Below are 26,790 nucleotides of genomic sequence, written 5' to 3' on the forward strand. Positions count from 1 at the left end.
TATGGATTTGTTTTCATATTAATAATGTAAAGTTAACAGCCATACAGAAAGACTCAGGTGAAGGCCAAATTACAGAGGAGGAACTTCTAGATGCAATTAAAGCCTTTAAGTCCGGGAAAACTCCAGGGCTGGATGGCATACCAGTTGAGGTATACCAAACCTTTTTTGATATACTCAGAGGACTGTTATTAGCATGTTTTAACCACTCTTATGTAAATGGTAGATTATCAGACACTCAACAAGATCTGATTTCATTATTACTGAAACAGGATACAAGTGGGATATATAAAGATCCTGTCAATTTTTTAAAAATTGGAGGCTCCTTACCCTTCAGTGTTGTGATGCAAAATGTATAGCGCATAGAATTAAAAAGGTATTGTCGGACATTATTCATTCTAATCAGACAGGTTTTTGAAATGGAAGATACATGGGTGATAATATAATATATAATTCACTTTATCACAATTCCAGCTTCTGATAGGCTAATGGTCATAATTTGAGTCAATTGGAGGTGTACCTGTGGATGTATTTCAAGGCCTCTCACTCTACTTGTGGTCTACAATTTGTTTTATGAGGTCTTGGCTGATTTCTTTTGATTTTCCCATGATGTCAAGCAAAGAGGCCCTGAGTTTGAAGGTAAGCCGTGAAATACATCCACAGGTACACCTCCAATTTACTCAAATGATGTCAATTAGCCTATCAGAAGCTTCTAAAACCATTACACAATTTTCTGGAATTTTCCAAGCTGTTTAAAGGCACAGTCAACTTATTGTATGTAAACATTTTCAATTTTGGAGAATATCTTCTAAAAGATTTTATAATATCTTCTAAAATGGGTTCAAATCATGTACAGTAACCCTAGGTGTAATTAATGGCTACTTCTCAAAGTATTAAACTGTTGGAGTAAAACAAAGTTGTCTACTATTGGCATATCTATTTACTATGGCCATCGAAATGTTAGTTATTAAAATCAGATCCAACAATATCAAGTGATTAGAAAAACGGGGCTTAAAAACAAAGGTGTGATTGTACGCTGATTCATTTTTCCTTTTAAATCCACAACTTGGATCCCTCCACAGCCTCATAGAGGATCAAAATAATTTTTATAAACTCTCTGGATTACAACCAAATTATGAGAAGTGTACTTACTATATTATGTATTGGATCACTAATAAATACAACTTATACATTACTGTGTAGTTTACCAATAACTTTTTCTGATTGGGATGTGGACATACTCGGTATAGATATCCCGAAAGAGAGAGATGATCTCACTCCAATACATTTCAATAGAAATACATTAGATCTTACTATCATGGAAAGGTAAATACTTGATTAACTCTTTAGTCATATCTCAGTTTACCCATTTGCTTATGGTCTTGCCTATACCTAGCAAACCGTTTTTTAAATTGAGAAAAAAATATTCAATTTTATTCCGAACGGCAAGCCAGAAAAATTCAACAGGCCTATTTATATAATGAATATGAATTCGGAGGGCAGAAATGATTAACTGTAAAAGCATTAGACCTCTCACTAAAGACTTCAGTCATACAAAATGTATACTTAAATATGAACTGGTTCTCTAGCAAATTAGTAAGAATCTCTAACACTATGTTCAAAAAAGGCCATTTTCCCTTCAGATTACAACCTCTCACTTTAAGTTATTTGAAAAGGAAATCATCTCCCAAATATCGCTATTTTTAAAACAAATGGCTTGGTTGCAATTTTAATTTAATCCACCAGAAAAGACAGAACAAACAATACAACAAATATTGTGGTAAACCTCATATACTAAATATATTTATTTTTTTGAAAAATACAAAAAAAGGGTATCTTTGTAAATTATATTATAAATAGGACTGGTGGAGTTATGTCACACATGCAGCTAATAAAAACATATGGACATGTCTGCTCTACCCAAAATTACAACCAACTAACTGCTGCATTACCACAAAAGTGGAAGGGGGGGAAAGTATGGAACATCAAATTTATTTATATAGCCCTTTGTACATCAGCTGATATCTCAAAGTGCTGTACAGAAACCCAGCCTAAAACCCCAAACAGCAAGCAATGCGGGTGTAGAAGCACGGTGGCTAGGAAAAACTCCCTAGAAAGGCCAAAACCTAGGAAGAAACCTAGAGAGAAACCAGGCTATGTGGGGTGGCCAGTCCTCTTCTGGCTGTGCCGGGTGGAGATTATAACAGAACATGGTCAAGATGTTCATAAATGACCAGCATGGTCAAATAATAATAATCACAGGCAGAACAGTTGAAACTGGAGCAGCAGCACGGCCAGGTGGACTGGGGACAGCAAGGAGTCATCATGTCAGGTAGTCCTGAGGCATGGTCCTAGGGCTCAGGTCCTCCGAGAGAGAGAAAGAAAGAAAGAGAATTAGAGAGCATACTTAAATTCACACAGGGCTCCGGATAGGACAGGAGAAGTACTCCAGATATAACAAACTGACCCTAGCCCCCCGACACAAACTACTGCAGCATAAATACTGGAGGCTGAGACAGGAGGGGTCAGGAGACACTGTGGCCCCATCCGATGACAACCCCGGACAGGGCCAAACAGGAAGGATATAACCCCACCCACTTTGCCAAAGCACAGCCCCCACACCACTAGAGGGATATCTTCAACCACCAACTTACCATCCTGAGACAAGGCCGAGTATAGCCCACAAAGATCTCCGCCACGGCACAACCCAAGGGGGGCGCCAACCCAGACAGGAAGATCACATCAGTGACTCAACCCACTCAAGTGACGCACCCCTCCTAGGGACGGTATGAAATAGCCCTAGTAAGCCAGTGACTCAGCCCCTGTAATAGGGTTAGAGGCAGAGAATCCCAGTGGAAAGAGGGGAACCGGCCAGGCAGAGACAGCAAGGGCGGTTCATTGCTCCAGAGCCTTTCCGTTCACCTTCATCCTCCTGGGCCAGACTACACTCAATCATATGACCCACTGAAGAGATTCAGTAAAGACTTAAAGATTGAGACCGAGTCTGCGTCTGAAGTTTATTTAGTGCTTTATCCGGGTAGCCGGAAAGTAGAGCATTGCAGTCGTCTAACCTAGAAGTGACAAAAGCATGGATTAATTTTTCTGCATCATTTTTGGACAGAAAGTTTCTGATTTTTGCAATGTTATGTAGATGGGAAAAAGCTGTCCTTGAAACAGTCTTGATATGTTCTTCAAAAGAGAGATCAGGGTCCAGAGTAACGCCGAGGTCCTTCACAGTTTTATTTGAGATGACTGTACAACCATTAAGAATAATTGTCAGATTCAACAGAAGATCTTTGTTTCTTGGGACCTAGAACAAGCATCTCTGTTTTGTCCGAGTTTAAAAGTAGAAAGTTTGCAGCCATCCACTTCCTTATGTCTGAAACACATGCTTCTAGCGAGGGCAATTTTGGGCTTCACCATGTTTCATTGAAATGTACAGCTGTGTGTCATCCGCATAGCAGTGAAAGTTAACATGGTCTGATGCCATTAAAAGGTCATTTACCACCTTCACAAGTGCAGTCTGTGCTATGATGGGGTCTAAAACCAGACTGATACATTGTTTGTCTTCAGGAAGGCAGTGAGTTGCTGCGCAACAGCCTTTTCTAACATTTTTGAGAGGAATGGAAGATTCGATATAGGCCGATTAGTTTAAAAAAATATTTTCTGGGTCAAGGTTGGGCTTTTTCAAGAGAGGCTTTATTACTGCCACTTTTAGTGAGTTTGGTACACATCCGGTGGATAGAGAGCCGTTTATTATGTTCAACATAGGAGGGCCAAGCACAGGAAGCAGCTCTTTCAGTAGTTTAGTTGGAATAGGGTCCAGTATGCAGCTTGAAGTTTTAGAGGCCATGATTGTTTTCATCATTGTGTCAAGAGATATAGTACTAAAACACTTGAGCGTCTCTCTTGATCCTAGGTCCTGGCAGAGTTGTGCAGACTCAAGACAACTGAGCTTTGAAGGAATACGCAGATTTAAAGAGGAGTCCGTAATTTGCTTTCTAATAATCATGATCTTTTCCTCAAAGAAGTTCATGAATTTATTACTGCTGAAGTGAAAGCCAGCCTCTCTTGGGGAATGCTGCTTTTTAGTTAGCTTTGCGACAGTATCAAAAAGGAATTTCGGATTGTTCTTTATTTTCCTCAATTAAGTTGGAAAAATAGGATGATCGAGCAGCAGTAAGGGCTCTTCGATACTGCACGGTACTGTTTTTCCAAGCTAGTCGGAAGACTTCCAGTTTGGTGTGGCGCCATTTCCGTTCCAATTTTCTGGAAGCTTGCTTCAGAGCTCTGGTATTTTCTGTACAACAGGGAGCTAGTTTCTTATGACAAATGTTTTTAGTTTTTAGGGGTGCAACTGCATCTAGGGTATTGCGCAAGGTTAAATTGAGTTCCTCAGGTGGTTTAACTGATTTTTGTCCTTGGGTAGACAGGGAGTCTGGAAGGACCTCAAGGAATCTATTTATAGCACGACTTTTGATGTTCCTTGGTTGGAGTCTGAGCAGATTATTTGTTGCAATTGCAAACGTAATAAAATGGTGGTCCGATAGTCCAGGATTATGAGGAAAAACATTAAGATCCACAACATTTATTCCATGGGACAAAACTAGGTCCAGAGTATGACTGTGACAGTGAGTAGGTCCAGAGACAGTTGGACAAAACCCACTGAGTCGATGATGGCTCCGAAAGCCTTTTGGAGTGGGTCTTTTCCTGTGGACTTTTCCATGTGAATATTAAAGTCACCAAAGATTAGAATATTATCTGCTATGACTACAAGGTCCAATAGGAATTCAGGGAACTCAATGAGGAACGCTGTATATGGCCCAGGAGGCCTATAAACAGTAGCTATAAAAAGTGATTGAGTAGACTGCATAGATTTCATGACTAGAAGCTCAAAAGATGAAAACATTTTTTTTTTTTAATGTAAATTGAAATTTGCTATTGTAAATGTTAGCAACACCTCCGCCTTTGCGGGATGCACAGGGGATATGGTCACTAGTGTAGCTAGGAGGTGAGGCCTCATTTAACACAGTAAATCCATCAGGCTTAAGCCATCTTAAGCCATGTTTCAGTCAGGCCAACATCAAGAGTATGATGAGTGATTAGTTCATTGACTATAATTGCCAACCTAGACATTGTCTCAATGGGGATAGCTGAGCTGACTACACTGACTGTGCTAGTGACAGACTCCACTATGCTGGCAGGCTGGCTAACAGCCTGCTGCCTGGCCTGCACCCTATTTCATTGTGGAGCTAGAGGAGTTAGAGCCCTGTCTATGTTGGTAGATAAGATGAGAGCACCCCTCCAGCTAGGATGGAGTCCGTCACTCCTCAGCAGGTCAGGCTTGGTCCTGTTTGTGGGTGAGTCCCAGAAAGAGGGCCAATTATCTACTAATTCTATATTTTGAGAGGGGCAGAAAACTGTTTTCAACCAGCGATTGAGTTGTGAGACTGCTGTAGAGCTCATCACTCCCCCTAACTGGGAGGGGGCCAGAGACAATTACTCGATGCCGACACATCTTTCTAGCTGATTTACACGCTGAAGCTATGTTGCGCTTGGTGATCTCTGACTGTTTCATCCTAACATCGTTGGTGCCGACGTGGATAACAATATCTCTATACTTTCTACACTCGCCAGTTTTAGCTTTAGCCTGCACCATCTTCAGATTCCCCTGGTAAACAGTGTATGATCGCTGGATGTTTCGTTTTAAGTCTAATACTGCAGGTAATGGAGAGTTTTTGACCAGAGTTTTCAATTTGTCAGAGCTAATGGTGGGAAGCTTCAGCGTCTCAGACCCCGTAACGTGAGGAGTAGAGACGAGAAGGCTCAGCCTCTGACTCCGACTTGTAGCTTAATGGCGAAAACCAGTTGAAAGTTTCTGTCGGCTGAATGAGCGACACCGGTTGAGCATTCCTACAGCATTTCCCTCCAGAAACCGTGAGAAAGTTGTCCGGCTGCGGGGACCGTGTGAGGGGATTTATACTAAAGTTACTATCTGTACTTTCTGGTGACACAGACGCTGTTTCATCCTTTCCTACACTGAAATTACCCTTGCCTAACGATTGCGTCTGAAGCTGGGCTTGTAGCACAGCTACCCTCGCCATAAGGCGATCGTTCTCCTGTATATTAGGAGTACAGCGACTGCAATTAGAAGGCATCATGTTAATGTTACTACTTAGCTTCAGCTGTTGGAGGTCCTGACGAACCATGTCCAGATAAAGCGTCCGGAGTGAAAAAGTTGAATGAAGAAAAAAAAGTTGAGGGTAAAAACAAAAATATAAACGGTAATTAAAAAGTAAAAACCGTAAAGTTGTCAGGTAGCAAAGTAAGGTTGGCAACAAAACGCACAGCAACACGTAAACAAGTCTGCAAGTTGTGACCGGAAATGGCGTCAAAATCACATCCAGCATTAAAGACTATAATTGGTTAACTTCTTGCGTCAAGCCATCCCGGATCCGGGATCGTGAATACAGCCTCAAGCTCATTACCATAACGCAACGTTAACTATTCATGAAAATCGCAAATGAAATGAAATTAATATGCTAGCTCTCAAGCTTAGCCTTTTGTTAACAACACTGTCATCTCAGATTTTCAATATATGCTTCTCAACCATAGCAAAACAAGCATTTGTGTAACAGCTAGCGCAGCTAGCGTAGCATTTAGCGTTAGCATTAGCAGGCAACATTTTCGCAAAAACCAGAAAATCATTCAAATAAAATCATTACCTTTGAAGAACTTCAGATGTTTTCAATGAGGAGACTCTCAGTTAGATAGCAAATGCTCAGTTTTTCCTGAAAGATTATTTGTTTAGGAGAAATCGCTCCGTTTGGTGCGTCACGTTTAGCTACGAAAAAAACCTGTATCCAGGAGTGTAATTATCCCCGCAGCTCATTAGCATAACACAACGTTAACTATTCATGAAAATCGCAAATGAAATTAATATGCTAGCTCTCAAGCTTAGCCTTTTGTTAACAACACTGTCATCTTAGATTTTCAAAATAGGCTTCTCAACCATAGCAAAACAAGCATTTGTGTAACAGCTAGCGCAGCTAGCGTAGCATTTAGTGTTAGCATTAGCAGGCAACATTTTCACAAAAACCAGAAAATCATTCAAATAAAATCATTACCTTTGAAGAACTTCAGATGTTTTCAATGAGGAGACTCTCAGTTAGATAGCAAATGCTCAGTTTTTCCTGAAAGATTATTTGTTTAGGAGAAATTGCTCCGTTTGGTGAGTCACGTTTGGCTACCAAAAAAAATGAAAATTCAGTCAAAACGCCGAACTTTTTTCCAAATTAACTCCATAATATCGACTGAAACATGGTAAACGTTGTTTAGAATCAATCCTCAAGGTGTTTTTCACATATCTCTTCATGATATATCGTTCGTTGAAAGCCTCCTCTCTCCTCTCAATCACTGGATGACTGCGTGCAGCTTGTAGATTACGCACCAATTTAGACAAAGGACACCGGGCGGACCCCTGGTAAATGTAGTCTCTTATGGCCAATCTTCCAATGATATGCCTACAAATACATCACAATGCTGCAGACACCTTGGAGAAACGATAGAAAGGGCAGGCTCATTCCCGGCGCATTCACAGCCATATAAGGAGACAATGGAAAACAGAGCTTCAAAAATTCTGCCCATTTCCTGGTTGAAGTTTCATCTTGGTTTCGCCTGTAGCATGAGTTCTGTGGCACTCACAGATAATATCTTTGCAGTTTTGGAAACCTTAGAGTGTTTTCTTTCCAAAGCTGCCAATTATATGCATAGTCGAGCATCTTTTCGTGACAAAATATTGCGCTTAAAATGGGCACGTTTTTTTATCCATAAATTAAAAGAGCGCCCCCTATATCCAAGAAGTTAAGAACAAATTCTTATTTTCAATGACGGCCTAGGAACAGTGGGTTAACTGCCTGTTCAGGGGCAGAACGACAGATTTGTACCGTGTCAGCTCGGGGATTTGAACTTGCAAACTTCCGGTTACTAGCCCAACGCTCTAACCACTAGGCTACCCTGCCGCCCCATCAGTTATGAACTGATATGCTGAACTGAACTGAACTGAAAACAACGGCAGATTAAAAACTTTGAATTTTTACATTTTAAATTATTATACAAAATTCTTGTAACCAATAGAATGTTATTTATATGGTGGACCTTCACAGCTCTGCAGATTCTGCTGCGAAGAGGCCGAATCATTAGTTAATTTGTTTTGGTACTGTCCATATGTCGCTTGTTTTTGGTCACAGGTCCAGGAATGGCTGAATTGCAATATTTACCCGGAGATAACCCTGCAGATAGCACTACTGGGCGATCTGAGAAGTCCATAGTCAATCGATCAATAATATATGTTTAGCAAAAAAAAAAAAATTCCATCTGTAGAAACAATGAGAAAATAGTTTTTTTGTGAAACAGCACAGTTGAAAAATATATGGCAAATAGAAATCCAATATGGATGGTGATAAGAGAGAGACGGGAGGGGTTGAATGGAGCTAAAGGTTGGGACAAATAACCACTAACAAGATCTAAAAAAAAATCTAAATACATTTTATATTTGAGATTCTTCAAATAGCCACCCTTTGCCTTGATGACAGCTTTGTGTACACTTGGCATTCTTTCAACCAGCTTCATGAGATAGTCACCTGGAATGCATTTCAATTAACCTCACTCGTCCCACCTGGCCAACATCCAGTGAAATTGCAGAGCGCTAAATTCAAAAACAGAAATACTTGTTGTAAAAATTAATAAAACATACAAGTGTTATACATCGGTTTAAAGATAAACTTCTTGTTAACCACGGTGTTAGATTTCAAAAAGACTTTACGGTGAAAGCATACCATGCGATTATCTGAACAGCGCCCAACAGACAAATCATTACACAGTTACCAGCCAAATAGAGGAGTTACACAAGTCAGAAATAGAGAGAAAATTAATCACTTACCTTTGATGATTTTCATATGGTTGCACTCACAAGACTCCCATTTACTCAATAAATGTTTGTTTTGTTCGATAAAGTCCCTGTTTATATCCAAAAACCTCTGCTTTGTTCGCACGTTTTGTTCAGTAATCCACAGGCTCAAACGCAGTCACAACAGGCAGACGAAAAATCCAAATAGTATCTGTAAATTTCGTAGAAACATTTTAAACGATGTTTATAATCAATCCTCAGGTTGTTTTTAGCCTAAATAATTGATCATATTTCAACCGGACAATAGCTTTGTCAATATAAAAGGTAAACAAGAAAGGCGCGCTCTCGGTCGTGCGCATGAAAAATCTATGGGACACATTGGGGTCCACTCATTCAGAGTCGTCTTACTCTCTCATTTTTCAGAATACAAGCCCGAAACAATTTACAGAAGATATCCCTATTTGGTCAAAGACCAGGTCCATATTATGGCAAGAACAACTCAAATAAGCAAAGAGAAACGACAGTCCGTTACTTTAAGACATGAAGGTCAGTCAATAAGGAACATTTCAAAAACGTTTGTTTCTTCAAGTGCAGTCACAAAAACCATCAAGTGCTATGATGAAACTGGTTCTCATGAGGACCGCCACAGGAATGGAAGACCAGAGTTACCTCTGCTGCAGAGGATAAGTTCATTAGTTACCATCCTCAGAAATTACTGCCCAAATAAATGCTTCACTGAGGTCAAGTAACAGACACATCTCAACATCAACTATTTGTAGAAACCCCTACTAAAGGACACCAATAAGAGGACATTAAACTGGTGGAAATTTGTCCTTTGGTCTGATGAGTGCAAATGTGAGATTTTTTTGTCTTTGTGAGATGGGTGTGGGTGAACAGATGATCTCTGCATGTGTATTTCTCACCGTAAAGCATGGAGGAGGAGATGTGATGGTATGCGGGTGCTTTGCTGGTGACACTGATTTATTTAGAATTCAATGCACACTTAACCAGCCTGGTTACCACAGCATTCTGCAGCGTTACGTCATCCCATCTGGTTTGTGCTTAGTGGGACTATCATTTGTTTTTTAACAGGACAATGACCCAACACCTACCGGCTATATAAGGGCTATTTGACCAATAAAGAGAATGATGGAGTGCTGCATCAGATGGCATGGCCTCCACAATCCCCCGACCTCAACCAAATTGAGATGGTTTGGGATGAGTCGGACCGCAGAGTGAGGGAAAAGCAGCCAACAAGTGCTCAGCACATGTGGGAACTCCTTCAATACTGTTGGAAAAGCGTTACATGTGAAGCTGGTTGAGAGTATGCCAAGAGTTTCATCAAGTCAAAGGATGGCTACTTTGAAAATCTCAAATATTAAATATATTTTGATTTAACACTTTTTTTGGTTACTACATGATTCCATATATGTTGTTTCATAGTTGTAATGTCTTCAATATTATTCTAAAATGTATAAAATAGTAAAACATTAAGAAAAACCCTTGAATGAGTAGGTTGTCTAACATTTTTGACCGGTAGTGTATATAGATTAAGAACGTTTTGTGAAAGAGCACAGTTTGAAAGATATGGCAAACAGAAATCAAACCACATGGACATCAGAAATAGATGGGAGAGGTTGAGGGTAGGGGAAGAACAGGAGTAAAAACAAACAAAATATAACTATTTTAAAATAGACTGTGTCCATAAAATGTATGTATAAACTGGAATTACAGGCCTAATGTGTTGTTGTTCACGAGTTTTCTCCAATTGGTGGTGGGTTGGAGGGTAATAAAGGAAATATATAAACATGAAATATATATATATATATATGCGTGTGTGTGTGAAGAGGCGACTCTGGGATGCTGGCCTTTTAGGCAGAGTTCCTCTGTCCAGTGTCTGTATTCTTTTGCCCATCTTAATCTTTTCTTTTTATTGGCCAGTCAGATATATGGCATTTTCTTTGCAACTCTGCCTAGAAGGCAGCATCCCGGAGACGGCTCTTCACTGTTGATGTTGAGACTGGTGTTTTGCGGGTACTACTTAATGAAGCTGCCAGTTGAGGACTTGTGAGGCGTCTGCTTCTAATGTACTTGTCCTCTTGCTAGATTGTGCACCGGGGCTTCTCACTCCTCTTTCTATTCTGGTTAGCGCCAGTTTGCGCTCTTCTGTGAAGGGAGTAGTGCACAGCGTTGTATGAGATCTTCAGTTGCTTGGCAATTTCTCGCATGGAATAGCCTATATTTCTCAGAACAAGAATAGACTGATGAGTTTCAGAAGAAAGTTATTTGTTTCTGGCCATTTTGAGCCTTTAATCGAACCCATAAATGCTGATGCTCCAGATACTCAACTAGTCTAAAGGCCAAATTTATTGCTTCTTTAATCAGGACAACAGTTTTCAGCTGTGCTAACATAATTGCAAAAGGGTTTTCTAATGATCAATTAGCCTTTTAAAATGATAAACTTGGATTATCTAACACAATGTGCCATTGGAATACCGGAGTGATGGTTGCTGATAATGGGCCTCTGTACGCCTATGTAGAGATTCCATAAACAATCTGCCTTTTCCAGCCACAATAGTCATTTAATATTGTCTACACTGTATTTCTGATCAATTTGATGTCATTTTAATGGACAAAAAATGTGCTTTTCTTTTAAAAACAAGGACATTTCTAAGTGACCCCAAACTTTTGAACGTGTGTGTGTGTGTGTGTGTGTGTGTGTGTGTGTGTGTGTGTGTGATCGATCGATACACAACTTTCACAGAGTCGGGTATTTGATGCAAGAATATTGGATGCAAACATATAAAATACATTTTTCATTTTATAAAATTAGACATTGTCTTGCTCACTCGAGAGAAGGCAAATTGGCCCTGGCTTTCAAACGAAATCCCCTGCATCATTTTATGAAATTGTCATTAGTCTACAGATTTTGCAAATGTAGGCAAATAATAAATGTAATAATAGCATATTTGATCTACCCCAATAAAAAATTGGAAAGTGCGCATGAATCGATAGCCTTGGTACAGATTTCTATTATATGTGCAACAGAAATGTAGGATATGTTCGCTAGCTACTGTAAGAAAGTTACATTCTAATGAAACATTAGTTAAATTAATTAGCCTTTTAGCCCATATGTGTCATCCTATGAAGTGGACTCACTCTTTCCTTCATTTTAGTAGATCTATTTTTCCATAATGATCTGATCACACCAGGTAGAATGTCAAATTGCGTTGAAAGTGGGACGCGGGATTTGGTTGGCTCCTTTCCTCCTTGGTTGGCAGCGATCTCAGAAAAGATCAAATTGTGAACCGGTGACCCAAATTTATCACATAAAATGTATATGCCATATCTCACAATCGTAGCTCTAGCTCTACCTCGCTCTCCCTGAGTGAGAGAGGTACGCACTTTGACAGACAGTCCAACAGTGAGTCAAAGGGGTTTAGGAACTGGGACAAAATTAAATTTCGGCAGGCATAATTGAATTTCTCCCCTCTTGGAGTCATTTCCTATGGCCCTCGATGGTTTCCATCGTTTCCTCATAACCGCCCTCTTCCACCAACCAGCTGAACTGAACACTGGGCTTTCAAGGAATAACAGCAGACCGACATATTAACTTCCTCCCCGGGGCCAATTAAGTTTTCATTACATTACATCGTTTTTTTGGTGACGTGCCACACAATCTGCAGCTTGAAAGCATGAATTATCATCGCTCAATCTTCTCTCGTTCCCTCCCTCTGTCCCAGGTGAGGCCCCAGAGTACGCCCCGGGAGAGGACGCCCTGGCGCGGATCCGCCGGCTCATCGCAGAGGGCGGAATGACAGCGGTGGTCCAGCGGGAGCAGAGCACCACCATGGCTTCCATGGGTGGGTTTGGCAACAACATTATTGTCAGCCACCGCATCCACCGCGGCTCCCAGACTGGGGCGGGTGCTGCAGCCAAGCGGCCTAGCAGCAGTGACCCTATTCTGGCCGACTCTGGCCCCTCTACAGCCTCCCCTTCCGCTTGCCCCCTCAACTCCCTGTGTCTCAGCCTGGAGCACACCCCTGCTCCCTCAGAGCCTCGCCCAGGCCAGGTGTGGGGTCTGCCCTCCCTTTCTCAACCACAACCCCCTGGCCTAGCCTCAGAGGGTGAGGGGGCCAGTCTCTCAATGGCCATGGACATCGACAACGTGTTTGAAGGAGCCGGCCGAATGGACGATTCTGAGCCAGGCCCCTCTTCCTCCCTGCTCTTCTCCTCCTCTTCTTCCTCTCGCGGCTCTTACCCCTCTGGCACCGGCAGAAATGGCAACAATAATAACAACAACAACAACAACGGCAGTAACAACAGAGATAGTTACCCAGGTGACCCTTACAGCAGGTAGAGTTCTGTGTGACTTGGCCCTTATTGCCCAGGAGAGGGAGAGAATCCCTCAGAGGAGATAGTGGGTGAGTGCTTTGGGTCGACAGACTGTGTATCACGAACCCTAAAGCCGAGTTGTACACTACACGATTTTTGGCCCCCGATTTAGTTGTCGCAGACATGTTTTTGAGATCGGAGACCATGTTGTTGCCAACTCGAACCGTACAAGACGTCCCAATATTTTCAAACATGTTTGAGTTTATTGGCACAATGTGTAATGCTCTGGTAGTGTGAGATGTAATAATGACGCGTTTTGAAAACGGTGATCGGCAAGGGCAATGTGAGCTCGCCAGAGTAGAAGCCAGTGAGATGATGTATCACATCAACCATAATGTGTAGATTCTCGAACAGGAGCGACGACGACTACTACTAGCTAGCTAGTATGCGTTTGTACTTGCCTTAAAAGCCAAAGTGTCAAATGGTTAGCGCTATGAAGTTCACAAGCAAAATGTATTGGCTAGATATTTCAACTCTATAGCAAGCGTGGATGTCTGACTATAAACTTTTGAGGATGCTTTGAGCCACAGCTCGTTCTAGCAGTGTTAACAATCTAATCACATCACCTTGTTTTCGCCAGACAGCGTGGTATCGAGAATCCTCCCGACTAAGTGAAGAATCTTGTCTTGTATCACATCGTTTAGTGTGCGCACCACTACGTTGGCAAGACAAACTTACAGGTAAGACGGTTGTTCAATGTGAGCGGCTCAGCGATGTTTGGATGTTGAAAGTCGTGTAGTGTACGCCCGGCATAAAGGAACAGTATGGCCCTGTCTTGCTGGTGCGCTTCTCCTCAAAGCCTTATCTCACAAAGAATGGGTGCTCAGACTCGGCAGGGTATCCAGCCCTGAACATAAGGGACATAAGCTCCCCCCCCTCCCCTCCCCATGCTGCACCCATCAGTGGCATTGTGATCCCCCTGCATTTGTGTGCACTTACACTGCACTTAAAATGGACCTTAGTTGTATGATCATTCCATGTCAGAAAGGCTTTTACTTGAATTGTGCCAGCACCGGGGTACCGATGCTGAGATTTTTTTTTTTTCAGTCCTTTCTCTTTGCATAGGTGTGACCGATAGACAAGGTTACTCCATTCAAAGTGCCATGTAAGGGTAATTGTAAACAACAACGAGAAACAGACAGTTTCTCCAGTGTGTGCAGCGTTCTGGTGCCATGTGATTTGATGTGAAATAGCGTGCGTTTGCTATATTTGGAAGCTTTTTTTCGTTCTTTTTTTTGTTGTTGCTGCCAAGTTGTAGGACATGTATTTGTAATTTGATGATAATGCATAGCGAGGAAAGAATCCTATTGTTGTATGAATCATGAGATGCGTGTGGCATAAAGAAAGCCATGCCTTTCAAGAGAATCTTCAGCTGCCTGTTTTGTTTTTTTATTATATACTGAACAAAAATATAAATGCAACATACAAAAATGTCAAATATTTTACTGAGTTACAGTTCATATAAGGAAATCAGTCAATTGAAGTAAATTAGGCCCAAATCTATGGATTTCACATGACTGTGCAGGGGCGCAGCCATGAGTGGGCCTGGGAGGGCATAGGCCCACCCACTTGGCAGCTAGGCCCAGCCAATCAGAATGAGTTTTTCCCCACCAAAGGGCTTTATTACAAAGAGAGACTCCTCAGTACCCCACCCCCTGAGACGATCCCACAGGGGGAAAAGCTGAATGTGAAGGTCCTGAGCTGGCGTGGTTGCGAGGCCGGTTGGACGTACTGCGAAATTCTCTAAAACGACATTGGCGACAGCTTATGGTAGAGAAATTAACATTATATTCTCTGGCAACAGTTTTGGTTGACATTCCTTTAGTCAGCGTGCCAATTGCACACTCCCTCAACTTGAGACATCTGTGGCATTGTGTTGTGTGACAACTGTGCATTTTAGTGGACTTTCATTGTCCCCAGATCAAGGTGCACCTGTGTAATGATCATGCTGTTTAATCAGCTTCTTGATATGCCACATCTGTCAGGTGGATAGATTATCTTGACAAAGGAGAAATGGTCACTTACATTGATATAAACACATTTGTGTACAACATTTGAGAGCAATATGATATTTGTGCAAATGGAACATTTCTGGGATTTAGTTCACCTCATGAAACATGGGACCAACACTTTACATGTTGCGTTTATATTTTTGTTCAGTGTAGATTGACTACGTCAGAGAGGTCCCCTCAAAATAATTGTTGTCCATATTACCCATCAGGCCCCAAGTGTACAGAGCATCTGATTTAAAGTTAAGAGTCCCCTATTGCTTCAAGTTCAAGCAGGATATGGTGGATGTATACAAAATGGTGGATGTAATGTTAATGTCTAATCGATCATTTCTGACTATTGATACTGTACTATTCTACTGCATGTTTTCAATAATGCTGCATTGTTTCCGACAAAAAAAGGGAACGCCATCAGTACAAAAGTCTAGCAAAATACAGACAAATCAGCATTGAAGGACAAACAAACTCAAACTCTCACATCTGTTTGGGGAAGCATTAGCCAGCCATCTTGCCTGGCTTGTCATGCTGAAAAGCAGCACCGTCATTCCTCTCCTGTTGCACTAAAGTGACTGTGTTTAGTGTCGAGGTGTGTATGGTGAGCGGTGAGGTTCGGGTCAGGACTTGTTTACTATCTGGTCCCTGGTCACACACTCCACAAACCCCCACCCCTCCGGCCTAAAAGTGTGATGGAGACCATCCCCCGGAACCAGACCAGACCTAGAGCCCCCTGTCGCCTGCACTTGCCACTGTTGCTCCAGGGACCCCGTGAGAGACGAGTAGTTACCATTTAGGATTCAGTAAAACAAACCTGACTGTTGACTTGAATTACGCAGTGACCCTCCCCTTCCCACAAAGACTCTGAGGGGGAGAGAGCAGGGGGCTAGCTGGATTGGCTTATCCATAGGTGTCTGTCAATGAGGAGTGTCTTCACTGAGCGTCTTCAGTCAAACCCCAGCACCAACACACCCAGCGCTTCAGAAGCATTGAAGAGCTGTTCTGTGTGTGTCTGTATGCATGTGTGGGCCAGAAGGTTGGTATATGTAGAATCTCTCTTAGTTACCCTGCCCTAATGGTGTGGTTTGGTACGTCAGGGTCGAGAGCTTTCGATTGTAATCTCAACCTGTCCCCCTGCTGAACCAGTCATTTTTTTTATTTTTAACTTGAATTCTTGATCACCATTCATTTTTAATGGTTTTGTACTGTAATGTCGTCAGAGGTACATCTGGCCTATTGTGACAGGCAGTGTCCTTAGCATATCATTTCACTAAAGCCCCATGACCGCGTCGGGTGCTTAAAGGCGAGAGAAAGAATGGCCCATTTAACTTTTATTTTTAAAATGACCCATAATGCTTAGCTATTCACATTTTGTGTTGCTTTGTAGGGTTCTTATATTGATAGTTTAAGTTGGTGGGATTTGGATTTCTTGGGGGGAGGAGAGAAGGGGTTAATGAACATTAGCTGAAAATGCCATATTGAGTGAGAGTACAGGACCTAATGAAAGGAGCGAATGAAGAGTGCCCTGGGTTTTTTTTTTTGCTGTGTGCGGCTCTAAGCAAGCTGTTTGTTGCATGTATGAAAACTGTCTTACTGATTAGAAGAAAGTCAAATTGCCTGGCAGGTGAAAAATAACTGTTGACCTATCTGAATGCTCCTCCTGGCTTTACTTGATTAGAGAAGATTTAAAAAGAAGAAACAAAAGTTGTCTGTTCATGTGTCTGTTTTGTGTGAAAGAGCGCTGTACCGCATCACTTCTCCCATATGTCCCTCACCCTGAATGATACACATGGTCCACAACTACACATTTAACAGTGCAAATCAATGGTATACAAAGGTAAACTGTCTCGCCTAATATTACAAAACAACTATATCAAACTATCAAGTTTGTTCACTTCATTGGCTTTGACTTTTCTGTGGTGTAATTAAAGAGATTTGTTGACAAAACATGTAACAGTTCTGTGAAGAGATGGAAATCGTATTATTTCTTTAATGAAAAAACTACAGGTAAGTTCTATAGCTATGACCTGCGGTATTGAATACCTAAAGTAACCAATGTCATCTATAGGTTCATTGTGTGCTTTACCCACAGATACATGGCACTACCTTTAGCTGCGAGTGTTTCTTCAAACAAATCAAGTTTTCATACTCCAGACTGCAGAGATACATGTTTATAAGTGGGGAAATACTGCTGTTTTAAGCTTAACAAGTGCAATGGTCCCTCTGTACCACTTGTGTTTGGCAGAGCATTCATTTCAACTAGAAGTGGAGGTCAAAGAATCGTTCCCTGCGGAGCACCACATTGAATCTTGAGGGAGTTTATGCCTTTTTAAAGTGACAGATTGCATTCCTCCCAACTAAAAGGAAGAATGCAGTCTGCAATGGTCCCTCTACTTGTTTGTATTAATACTGAACAAAAATATAAATGCAACAATTTCAAAGATTTTACTGAGTTTACAGTTCATTTAAGGAAATTAGTCAATAGAAAAATTCATTAGGCCCATTTCACATGAATAGGAATACAGATATGAGTTTGTTGGTCACCGATACTGTACCTGAAAGGTAGGGGTGTGGATCAGGAAAACCTGTCAGTACCTGGTGTGACCACCATTTGCCTCGAGCAGCGCAACATCTCCTTCGCATACAGTTGATCAGGCTGCTGATTGATTGCTGTGGAATGTTGTCCCACTCCCATTCAATGGCTGTGTGAAGTTGCTGGATATTGGCGGGAACTGGAACACGCTGTTGTACATGTCGATCCAGGGCATCCCAAACATGCTCGATGGGTGACATGTCTGGTGAGTATGCAGGGCATGGAAAAACTGACATTTTCAGCTTCCAGGAATTGTGTACAGATCGTTGCAACATGGGACCATGCATTATCATGCTGAAGCATGAGGCGATGGTGGAGGATGAATGGTACGAAAATGGGCCTCAGGATCTTGTAACGGTATCGTTGTGCTTTTAAATTGCCATAAATAAAATGCTGTGTTTGTTGTCTGTAGCTCATGGCTGCCTTTACCATAACCCCACCGGCACCATGGGGCACTCTGTTCACAACATTGACATCAGCAAACCGCTCACCCACACAACACCATACACGTGGTCTGCGGTTGTGAGGCTGGTTGGATGTACTGCCAAATTCTCTAAAATGACATTGGAGGCAACTTATGGTAGGGAAATGAACATTCAATTATCTGGCAACAGGTCTGGTGGCCATTCCTGCAGTCAGCATGCCAATTGCACACTCCCTCAAAACTTGACACCTGTGGCGTTGTGTGACAAAACTGCACATTTTAGTGTCCCCAGCACAAGGTGCACCTGTGTAATGATCATGCTGTTTAATCAGCTTCTTGTTATAGCACACCTGTCAGGTGGATGGATTATCTTGGCAAAGGAGAAATTCTCAACAGGGATGTAAACAAATTTGTGGACAAAATTAGAGAAATTAAGCTTTTTGTTGCATATGGAACATTTCTAGGATCGTTTATTTCAGCTCATGAAACATGGGACCAACACTTTACATGTTGTGTTTATATATTTGTTCAGTGTATATTATGAATATTATCATTTTTTACTATCCATAGTCTTTGTGTTAAGGCACGTGTGGAGTGGTCTCTGATATGCAGTTTGTGTGAAACATACATATACAAACCCAGTTTTTCCCACAGATCAAATATATTTTGCTTGACAGTGATAGCAGCATTGTCCCAAGCATGTGTAATATGTTGGCCTTGGTTTTCGATCAATTTGTATCTTTCACTACCTTGGGGCCACTGTATTTCACAGTCTCTAGGCTGTTTGTGAGCCTCGTTTTGATTGTTTTTAAACCATGTGAGTCAGAGCTCAGTGCAGATATGGTTTACAATAGTTCCTGCTACTACTTATTTTTAATCTACTAAAACTGTTGTTGCTAGTATGTAGTCAAACTGTGACTTGCTGTCATGTGACATACTATGTCATACTTGCTGTCAATGACGAATTATCAGTCTTATTCCTTACCCAGAGTGGGTGAAAACAGGCTTTGCTGATGAAATTTCAATTACGTTATAAAATACATTTTACCAAGACAAATACTATTATTCATGTTCTGAATCGTTCAGTGGGGTCTTTTTCAAATATATTAACATATTTTAAAAAATCAGATTTGGTAAATTAATACAACCTTTAATAAACACGGAGCACTAACAGCGGTGCCGCTTCTGGCAGCGACTTTTGAAGTGTTGTGGTGGTCTTCTGCAGTTGTTTCCGCGGGTCGCAAAATTAACATGACACAAATTGAAAATCAACAGTTTGCGATACAGTTCTTTGTTGACATTTCGCAGAGATACGGTTGTTTTTCTGATACATTTTTGGGGAAAAAACAGAAATTTCGTGTTAATATGAAAAGAGTATATTAAAATATGAAAATACTACATGTCCTCCGGATTCGAGAAGAGAGATGATAAGATCAGCCATGAGCCTGTCAGTTTGCAGTAATTGTCGCACGGCAATCAGCCTAGCTAAATTCAGAAAACAGGCTGCACTTGAAGAAACAGGCTTTTGTACAGGCTCTATACTGTGGTGTTATTCAATCAATTAAATGTAAAGCCCTTTAAATCAGCAGTTGTCACAAAAAGTGCTTGTACAGTGACCTGGCCTAGAGCAAACAGAAGCAGAGATGAACAGTGAACCAGGAAACACTCCCTGAAAGGAAGACACCTAGAGATGAATCCGGCTTCGAGGGGAGGCCCATCCTTATTGCATGAAAACATATCAAGAGATCCGTGACGTTACTAGGTGTTGCCAGTCTTTTACTGCAAGGAGACTTGAGTGGACCTAATTGAGAACATCAGCCATAGGGCTGGTAGACCATACAGATGTTCGTGAAGATGCTAATGCTGTGTGTAAATCACTTGTGGATTGGTTAGGAAGATGCTTGCAGACTGGGACGGTGGGACTACAGGCAGCCCAATTCGTAATTTAAGTTTGTGTGATTTTTGTTAGGACTGGACATTTGCTTAAATTACACTGAAGATTTCGAGAGTCTTTCTTCTAATTTGAGGGGTAAGTTTATCAGTTAATTCCTGTAAAATATGTAACCCGCATGAATACAAACAGTATGACAACTTCTAGTGCACAGGTTTGTTTTTCATTCGACAAGCATACTTCACCTGATCCAACTTGGAAAGTTACATTAGAATTCCCCTTTAGCAATGCATAAAACATTTCTCCACATTAGCTTTTCATAGGCATAGGTTATATATTTATATCTCAACATAGACCATAGAATAAAAATACATAGCAGAGTTTATTACAATGCAATTCCCTTCCTTTCGAGGCTAATCTATTCATTATTATTAATCTATGAATTACAAGCACAAAAGGTGTTGCTTTGTGAAAATTCTGGATGGGCAACTAAAATTGAATAGAGGACATTGTAACCATTTTTCGGATAAGATATTTGATCAAAAATCTTCAAATGCAACCTTAGGTATTCAATTTTTTGTTTATTTGTTTGTTTTCATCAAGTGCCTTCATCTGATATGGAAAACAACGTCAGCTGGGTCCATCCCTACGGCAACCACTCCTATGGCGCTTATGGGAGACCAGGCTGCCGTTACACCACTGCTGAACTGATCCTCATCGTCATAGTGACCGGCTCGCTCAGCTTCATCACCGTCCTGGGCAACGTCCTGGTGATGCTGTCAATCAAAGTCAACCGCCACCTCCAGACAGTCAACAACTACTTCCTGTTCAGCCTGGCGTGTGCTGACCTCATCATCGGTCTGCTCTCCATGAACCTCTACACCCTCTATATCGTCAAGGGCTACTGGCCCCTGGGTGCGGTCATCTGTGACCTGTGGTTGGCCTTGGACTACGTGGTCAGCAACGCTTCGGTTATGAACCTCCTGATCATCTGCTTCGACCGCTACTTCTGCGTGACCCAACCATTGACCTACCCATCCAGGCGGACCACCAGACTGGCTGGGCTGATGATCGCAGCAGCCTGGCTCCTGTCTCTGTTCCTTTGGGCCCCGGCCATCCTCTTCTGGCAGTCCTTCGTCGGCAAACGGATCGTCCCTGATGGGGAGTGCTACATCCAGCTCCTGTCCAAACCCTCGGTTACACTGGGGATGACGCTAACCGCATTCTACCTGCCGGCGGTCATCATGATTGTCCTGTACACCCGGATCTCCTTTGCCAGCCGCAGTCGCCTCACTGCAGAGCTGCATAGTAGCAGAGCGAGGACCTCTAGTGGACGACCAAAACAAAGCTGCCATCTGAAGAGGAGCTGCGTCTCAACCCAGACAGACACTGAGCCAAAGAGCGACTTGGCCATTTCCATCGAAGCAGAGGTGAGTGTCTGCGCTAAGCAGGGGATTATCAAGGCCCTGAAAGACTCTACAGAGCAGGCCAACAATAATGTCATCCCCACTTCAGATGTTACCCCCTCTCTAGACCAATTACCTAGTGAGATTAACCAAGACTGCAGATGGTCCAACAGTAGGGTCACGTTCAATCGCACAAGGGATAAGAACAGCTCTGCTACCAAGGTCTCCCAGCCAAGCTCTATCCTTAATGGCTCCAATACAACTAGTCAGCTCAGAAAAATGTTTTCCCCATTTCCCAGCTTCAGTAAGACCCAGGTGAAGAGGAGAAGGATTGTAGCGAGGGAGAGGAAAGTGACCAAGACTATTTTTGCTATTCTCCTGGCCTTCATTCTCACCTGGACTCCTTATAGCGTTATGGCCATCATTGGCACCTACTGTCACTTCTGCGTCCCAGACACAGCATGGACCATGGGCTACTGGCTGTGTTATATCAACAGCACAGTCAACCCAGCGTGCTATGCACTGTGTAACGTCACCTTCAGAAAGACCTTCAAGAACCTACTGAGGTGTCAGTACAGAAACACAGGTGTTGAAGTGAGGATGATGTGAGCTACTCTATTATAATATGTAATAGAACATTTGATTATTTAAGGAAGATGCATTTGATTGATGGACTACGAAGATAATTGTCTATGTAAAATAGTATCAAAAATCGAACAAAATGTTTCAAAGCAGCACATTAAAAGGTATGACATCCAAAGCCTAAGCTGTACTAAGCCAATCCTTAGTAACAACTGTATAATGTTGTTAAAATAATGCCATTCCTCTTTCTGCTGACAATTCTATATGCCTCTTGCTTTTGTTTGTGATGATGTAATATTGTGATGAAGATATACTGCCATTTCTTACAAAATACAAAATCATGAATTACTGATACTAGATTATGGAATGTTCACTCAAATCGCTGCAAACGCTGCTGTAGGCCAACATCAGATCGAGCAACCTCAGCTGCAATCAGAAAGCATTCATACCCTTTTGACTTATTCCACATTTAGTTGTCTTACAGTCTCAATTCAAAGTGGATTCATTTGATTTAGTTTCTAACCGATCTACACCCAATACCCCATAATGACAAAGTGAAAACATGTTTGTAGATATTTTAGCAAATTTGTAGAAAATTAAATACAGAAATTCTCATTTGCATAAGTATTCACACCCTTTTGCTATGACACTCCAAATTGAGCTCAGGTGCATCCAATTTCCTTTGATCATCCTTGAGATGTCACTTGGGGTGTCAGGTAGCCTAGTGGTTAGAGCATTGGGCCAGTAAACGAAAGGTTGCTGGATCAAATTCTGAGCTGACAAGGTAAAAATCTGTTGTTCTGAGCAAGGCAGTTAACCCACTGTTCCCCAGGCACTGAAGACATGGATGTCAATTATGGCATTCCCCTGCACCTCTCTGATTCAAGGCCTGTATGTCCATGTGGGGCAACGACATGCACTGCCTGTGTGTCATCTGCCTGGGCCTCAAACATGTGCAAGCCATGTGGGGAGACTACCCAGACCTCATGGGCCAACATTTTGGATGGCTACCCTGAGGACCTTCACCCACTCTTTCAGGGAAAGGGGAGGGAGACCTGTCATTGTCCTCTTCCTCCTCCAGGCAGCAGAAGAGGATGAGGAAGCGCAAGTCCTTACCACTAGGTCCTCTTCCGCCCTTAGCGGTCATCAATGGCAGATGACAGATATTCAGTCATCAATGTCTACAAACAGGCAGCAGCCAGACTCTGCATTGAGTGTCTCAAACCTGTAGGGGGTAGCATCACAGAGAGGGACTGGTACGATGGGAGGAAACACCCCTCTGGCACCATCCCAAATATGCTCAATGGGTGACATGTCTGGTGAGTATGCAGGCCATGGGACATTTTCAGCTTTCAGGAATTGTGTACAGATCCTTGCGATATGGGGCCATGCATTATCATTCTGAAACATGAGGTGATGGTGGCAGATGAATGGCATGACAATGGGCATCAGGATATTGTCACTGTTTCTGACAGTTTGTGCAGAAATTCTTCTGTTGTGCAAACCCACAGTTTCATCAGCTGTCTCAGACGATACTGCAGGTGAAGAAACCAGATGTGGAGGTTCTAGGCTGGTGGTCTGCGGTTGTGAGACCGATTGGACGTATTGCCAAATTCTCTAAAATGACGTTGGAGACGGCTTATGGTAGAGAAATTAACATTCAATTCTCTGGCAACAGCTCTGGTGGACATTCCTGCAGTTAGAATGCCAATTACACGCTCCCTCAACAATTGCGACATCTGTGGCATTGTGTTGTGTGGTAAAACTGCGCATTTTGGCCTTTTATTGTTCCCAGCGCAAGGTGCATCTGTGTAATGAACATGCTGTTTAATCAGCTTCTTAATATGCCACACTTGTCAGAGGTGTATGGATTATCATAGTTTAGCAGAAAAGCTCACTAACAGGGATGTAAACAAATTTGTGCAAAACATTTGAGAGAAATAAGCTTTTTGTGTGTAAGGAACAGTTCTGGGATCTTTTATTTTATCTCATAAAACATGGGACCAACACTTTGCATTGATATTTTTGTTCAGTATACAAAAAAATATATAAGATAACCCTTAACCTTTTAAAATAAATTCCATAAAGTTTAAAGAAGAGTAGACATGACTAAAATAATTATCAGTTGTGGAATGGATAAATCTATCCTTGAGATTGAGAGAGGGATTGGATTGATACCAAGGAATGACACTACTGTTCAGGGCCTTGCATCCCTTTGTTCAGAACCTGGCAAACAGGAAAAATTTGAAAGGCCGTAAAAAAAAAAGAACAACATGTGAACCCCACAGTTGAACCATTTAAAGATGAGCCACCTGCAGCAAATGGATAGAAGAGAAAACGTGTGGACGAATCAGACGATGAGGTGTCAACACCAGGTCCAGGAAAGAAAGGGATGGGAAAAGCAACAAGGGTAATTGTTACAGGTTTTCGATTTCTTGTCTATTGATGTTCTGTATTATGTCATTCTGTATTATGTTCTGTGTGGACCCCAGGAAGAGTTGCTTTTGCAACAGCTAATGGGGATCCTAATAAAATACCAAAAAATACCACTAAGATGAAGGTGACTCTGGTGACAGAGGTGGATGGAGGTATGAAAATATTAATTGTGGCATCAAACTCTTTTCAAAGACCTATGATATTAAACACGATGGCGACTTTAAGATGAGTCTTCAAGCAATGTGACGTACAAGGGAATATAAAAAAAACGATTGAAAGTCAAATCTGAATGATGAGAGGTTTTGTGGCTGGAAAGTCACATGCAGCTCATATCCAACCATTCAAACAATGGATAGAAAAGTTACACACTACAATCCTAAAATGTATTCCCCTTTGATCTGAACTCTTCAATATGTAATAATAATAATACGTAAAATATGTAACAGACTAAACACCAAAAAACAGTTAAAGATGTACAGACAAAACATTAAAACATTTTTATAGAAACAACAGTACAGTATTTTATTCTTGTTATTTTATACAAACCTTATGTTGCAATGCCAGTCATTTCTATAGTTAAAAAATACATTTAGCAGAGGAGTTCTAGCATTCCATATAATTCCAATATTTGTTTCTTAGATGTACTGTAGACAGTACACATACGCACTTAACCTATTCCTCATAATCTTCTAAAATAGGTATTTTCGAGCTCCTTGAACATACTCAATGACACTCATGATCATCGAAGAATTATTAGCATTTTGTTCATACTGTTGTTTGTTTTGACGTTTAATTTCGTACCTATACCTATATTACAACTATCTCTAGAAGCTGAGTTACATTTTCTGTTCAAAACCAAGGATGGTGGCATCCCGGGTGGTCTAGGGAACTGCATCGCAGTGCTAGCTGTCCCACCAGACACTCTGTGTTCGTGCCCAGGCTCTGTCGCAGCCGGCCGCAACCGGGAGGTCCGTGGGGCGACGCACAATTGGCCTAGCGTCATCCGGGTTAGGGAGGGTTTGACTGGTAGGGATATCCTTGTCTCATCGCGCACCAGCGACTCCTGTGGTGGGCCGGGCGCAGTGCACACTAACCAAGGTCGCCAGGTGCAGGTACGGGAGTTGTAGCGATGAGACAAGATAGTAATTACTAACAATTGGATACCACGAACAAAAAACAAGGATGTCCTATCAACTCTGAAAACTGATTTACAGTGCATTCGAAATATATTCAGACCCCTTGACTTTTTCCACATTTTGTTAAGTTACAACTAAAATTGATTAAATTGTTTTTTTCCTTATCAATCTACACACAATACCCCATAATGACAAAGCAAAAATAGGTTTGTAGACATTTTAGCAAATGTATAACAAATTAATAGCGTAAATATCACATTTACATAAATATTCAGACTCTTTACTCAGCACTTTGTTGAAACACCTTTAGCAGCGATTACAGCCTGGAGCTAAATGACTATCACCCCGTACCACTCACTTCCGTCATCATGAAGTGCTTTGAGAGACTAGTCAAGGACCATATCACCTCCACCCTACCTGACACCCAAGACCCACTCTAATTTGCTTACCGCCCCATTAGGTCCACAGACGATGCAATCGCAATCACACTGCACACTGCCCTAATCCATCTGGACAAGAGGAATACCTATGTAAGAATGCTGTTCATCGACTACAGCTCAGCATTCAACACCATCGTACCCTACAAACTTGTCATTAAGCTCAAGACCCTGGGTCTCGACCCCGCCCTGTGCAACTGGGTCCTGGACTTCCTGACGGACCGCCCCCAGGTGGTGAGGGTAGGAAACAACATCTCCACCCCACTGATCCTCAACACAGGGGCCCTACAAGGGTGCGTTCTCAGCCCTCTCCTGTACTCACTGTTCACCCATGACCGCGTGGCCATGCAAGCCTCCAACTCAATCATCAAGTTTGCAGACGACACTACAGTGGTGGGCTTGATTACCAACAACGACAAGACGGTCTACAGGGAGGAGGTGAGGGCCCTTGGAGTGTGGTGTCAGGAAAATAACCTCACACTCAATGTCAACAAAACAAAGGAGATGGTCGTGGGTGGACTTCAGGAAATAGCAGAGGGAGCAGCCCCCTATCCACATCGACAGGACAGTAGTGGAGAAGGT

The 26,790-nt window shown here is 41.9% G+C and overlaps 2 protein-coding genes across 2 annotated transcripts in view; both read left to right on the top strand.

Moving 5' to 3' along the window:
- ambra1b (autophagy/beclin-1 regulator 1b) overlaps positions 1-14,665 on the top strand; it is a 56,244-nt gene extending 41,579 nt beyond the window's left edge. Inside the window, exon 18 of the mRNA XM_024378961.2 lies at positions 12,649-14,665. Coding sequence (XP_024234729.1) covers positions 12,649-13,265 — 617 coding nt within the window. The 3' untranslated portion in view covers positions 13,266-14,665. The remainder of the gene's footprint in view (positions 1-12,648) is intronic.
- A 5,094-nt stretch (positions 14,666-19,759) lies between these two features.
- chrm4b (cholinergic receptor, muscarinic 4b) lies at positions 19,760-22,736 on the top strand. The gene has a single exon (XM_024378962.2). It carries the CDS (start codon positions 20,829-20,831, stop codon positions 22,224-22,226), a length of 1,398 nt encoding a protein of 465 aa, XP_024234730.1. The 5' UTR covers positions 19,760-20,828; the 3' UTR covers positions 22,227-22,736.
- The last annotated feature ends 4,054 nt before the right edge of the window (positions 22,737-26,790 follow it).

Source organism: Oncorhynchus tshawytscha, linkage group LG19 (genome assembly GCF_018296145.1).
Source record: "Oncorhynchus tshawytscha isolate Ot180627B linkage group LG19, Otsh_v2.0, whole genome shotgun sequence".
NCBI lineage: Eukaryota > Metazoa > Chordata > Actinopteri > Salmoniformes > Salmonidae > Oncorhynchus > Oncorhynchus tshawytscha.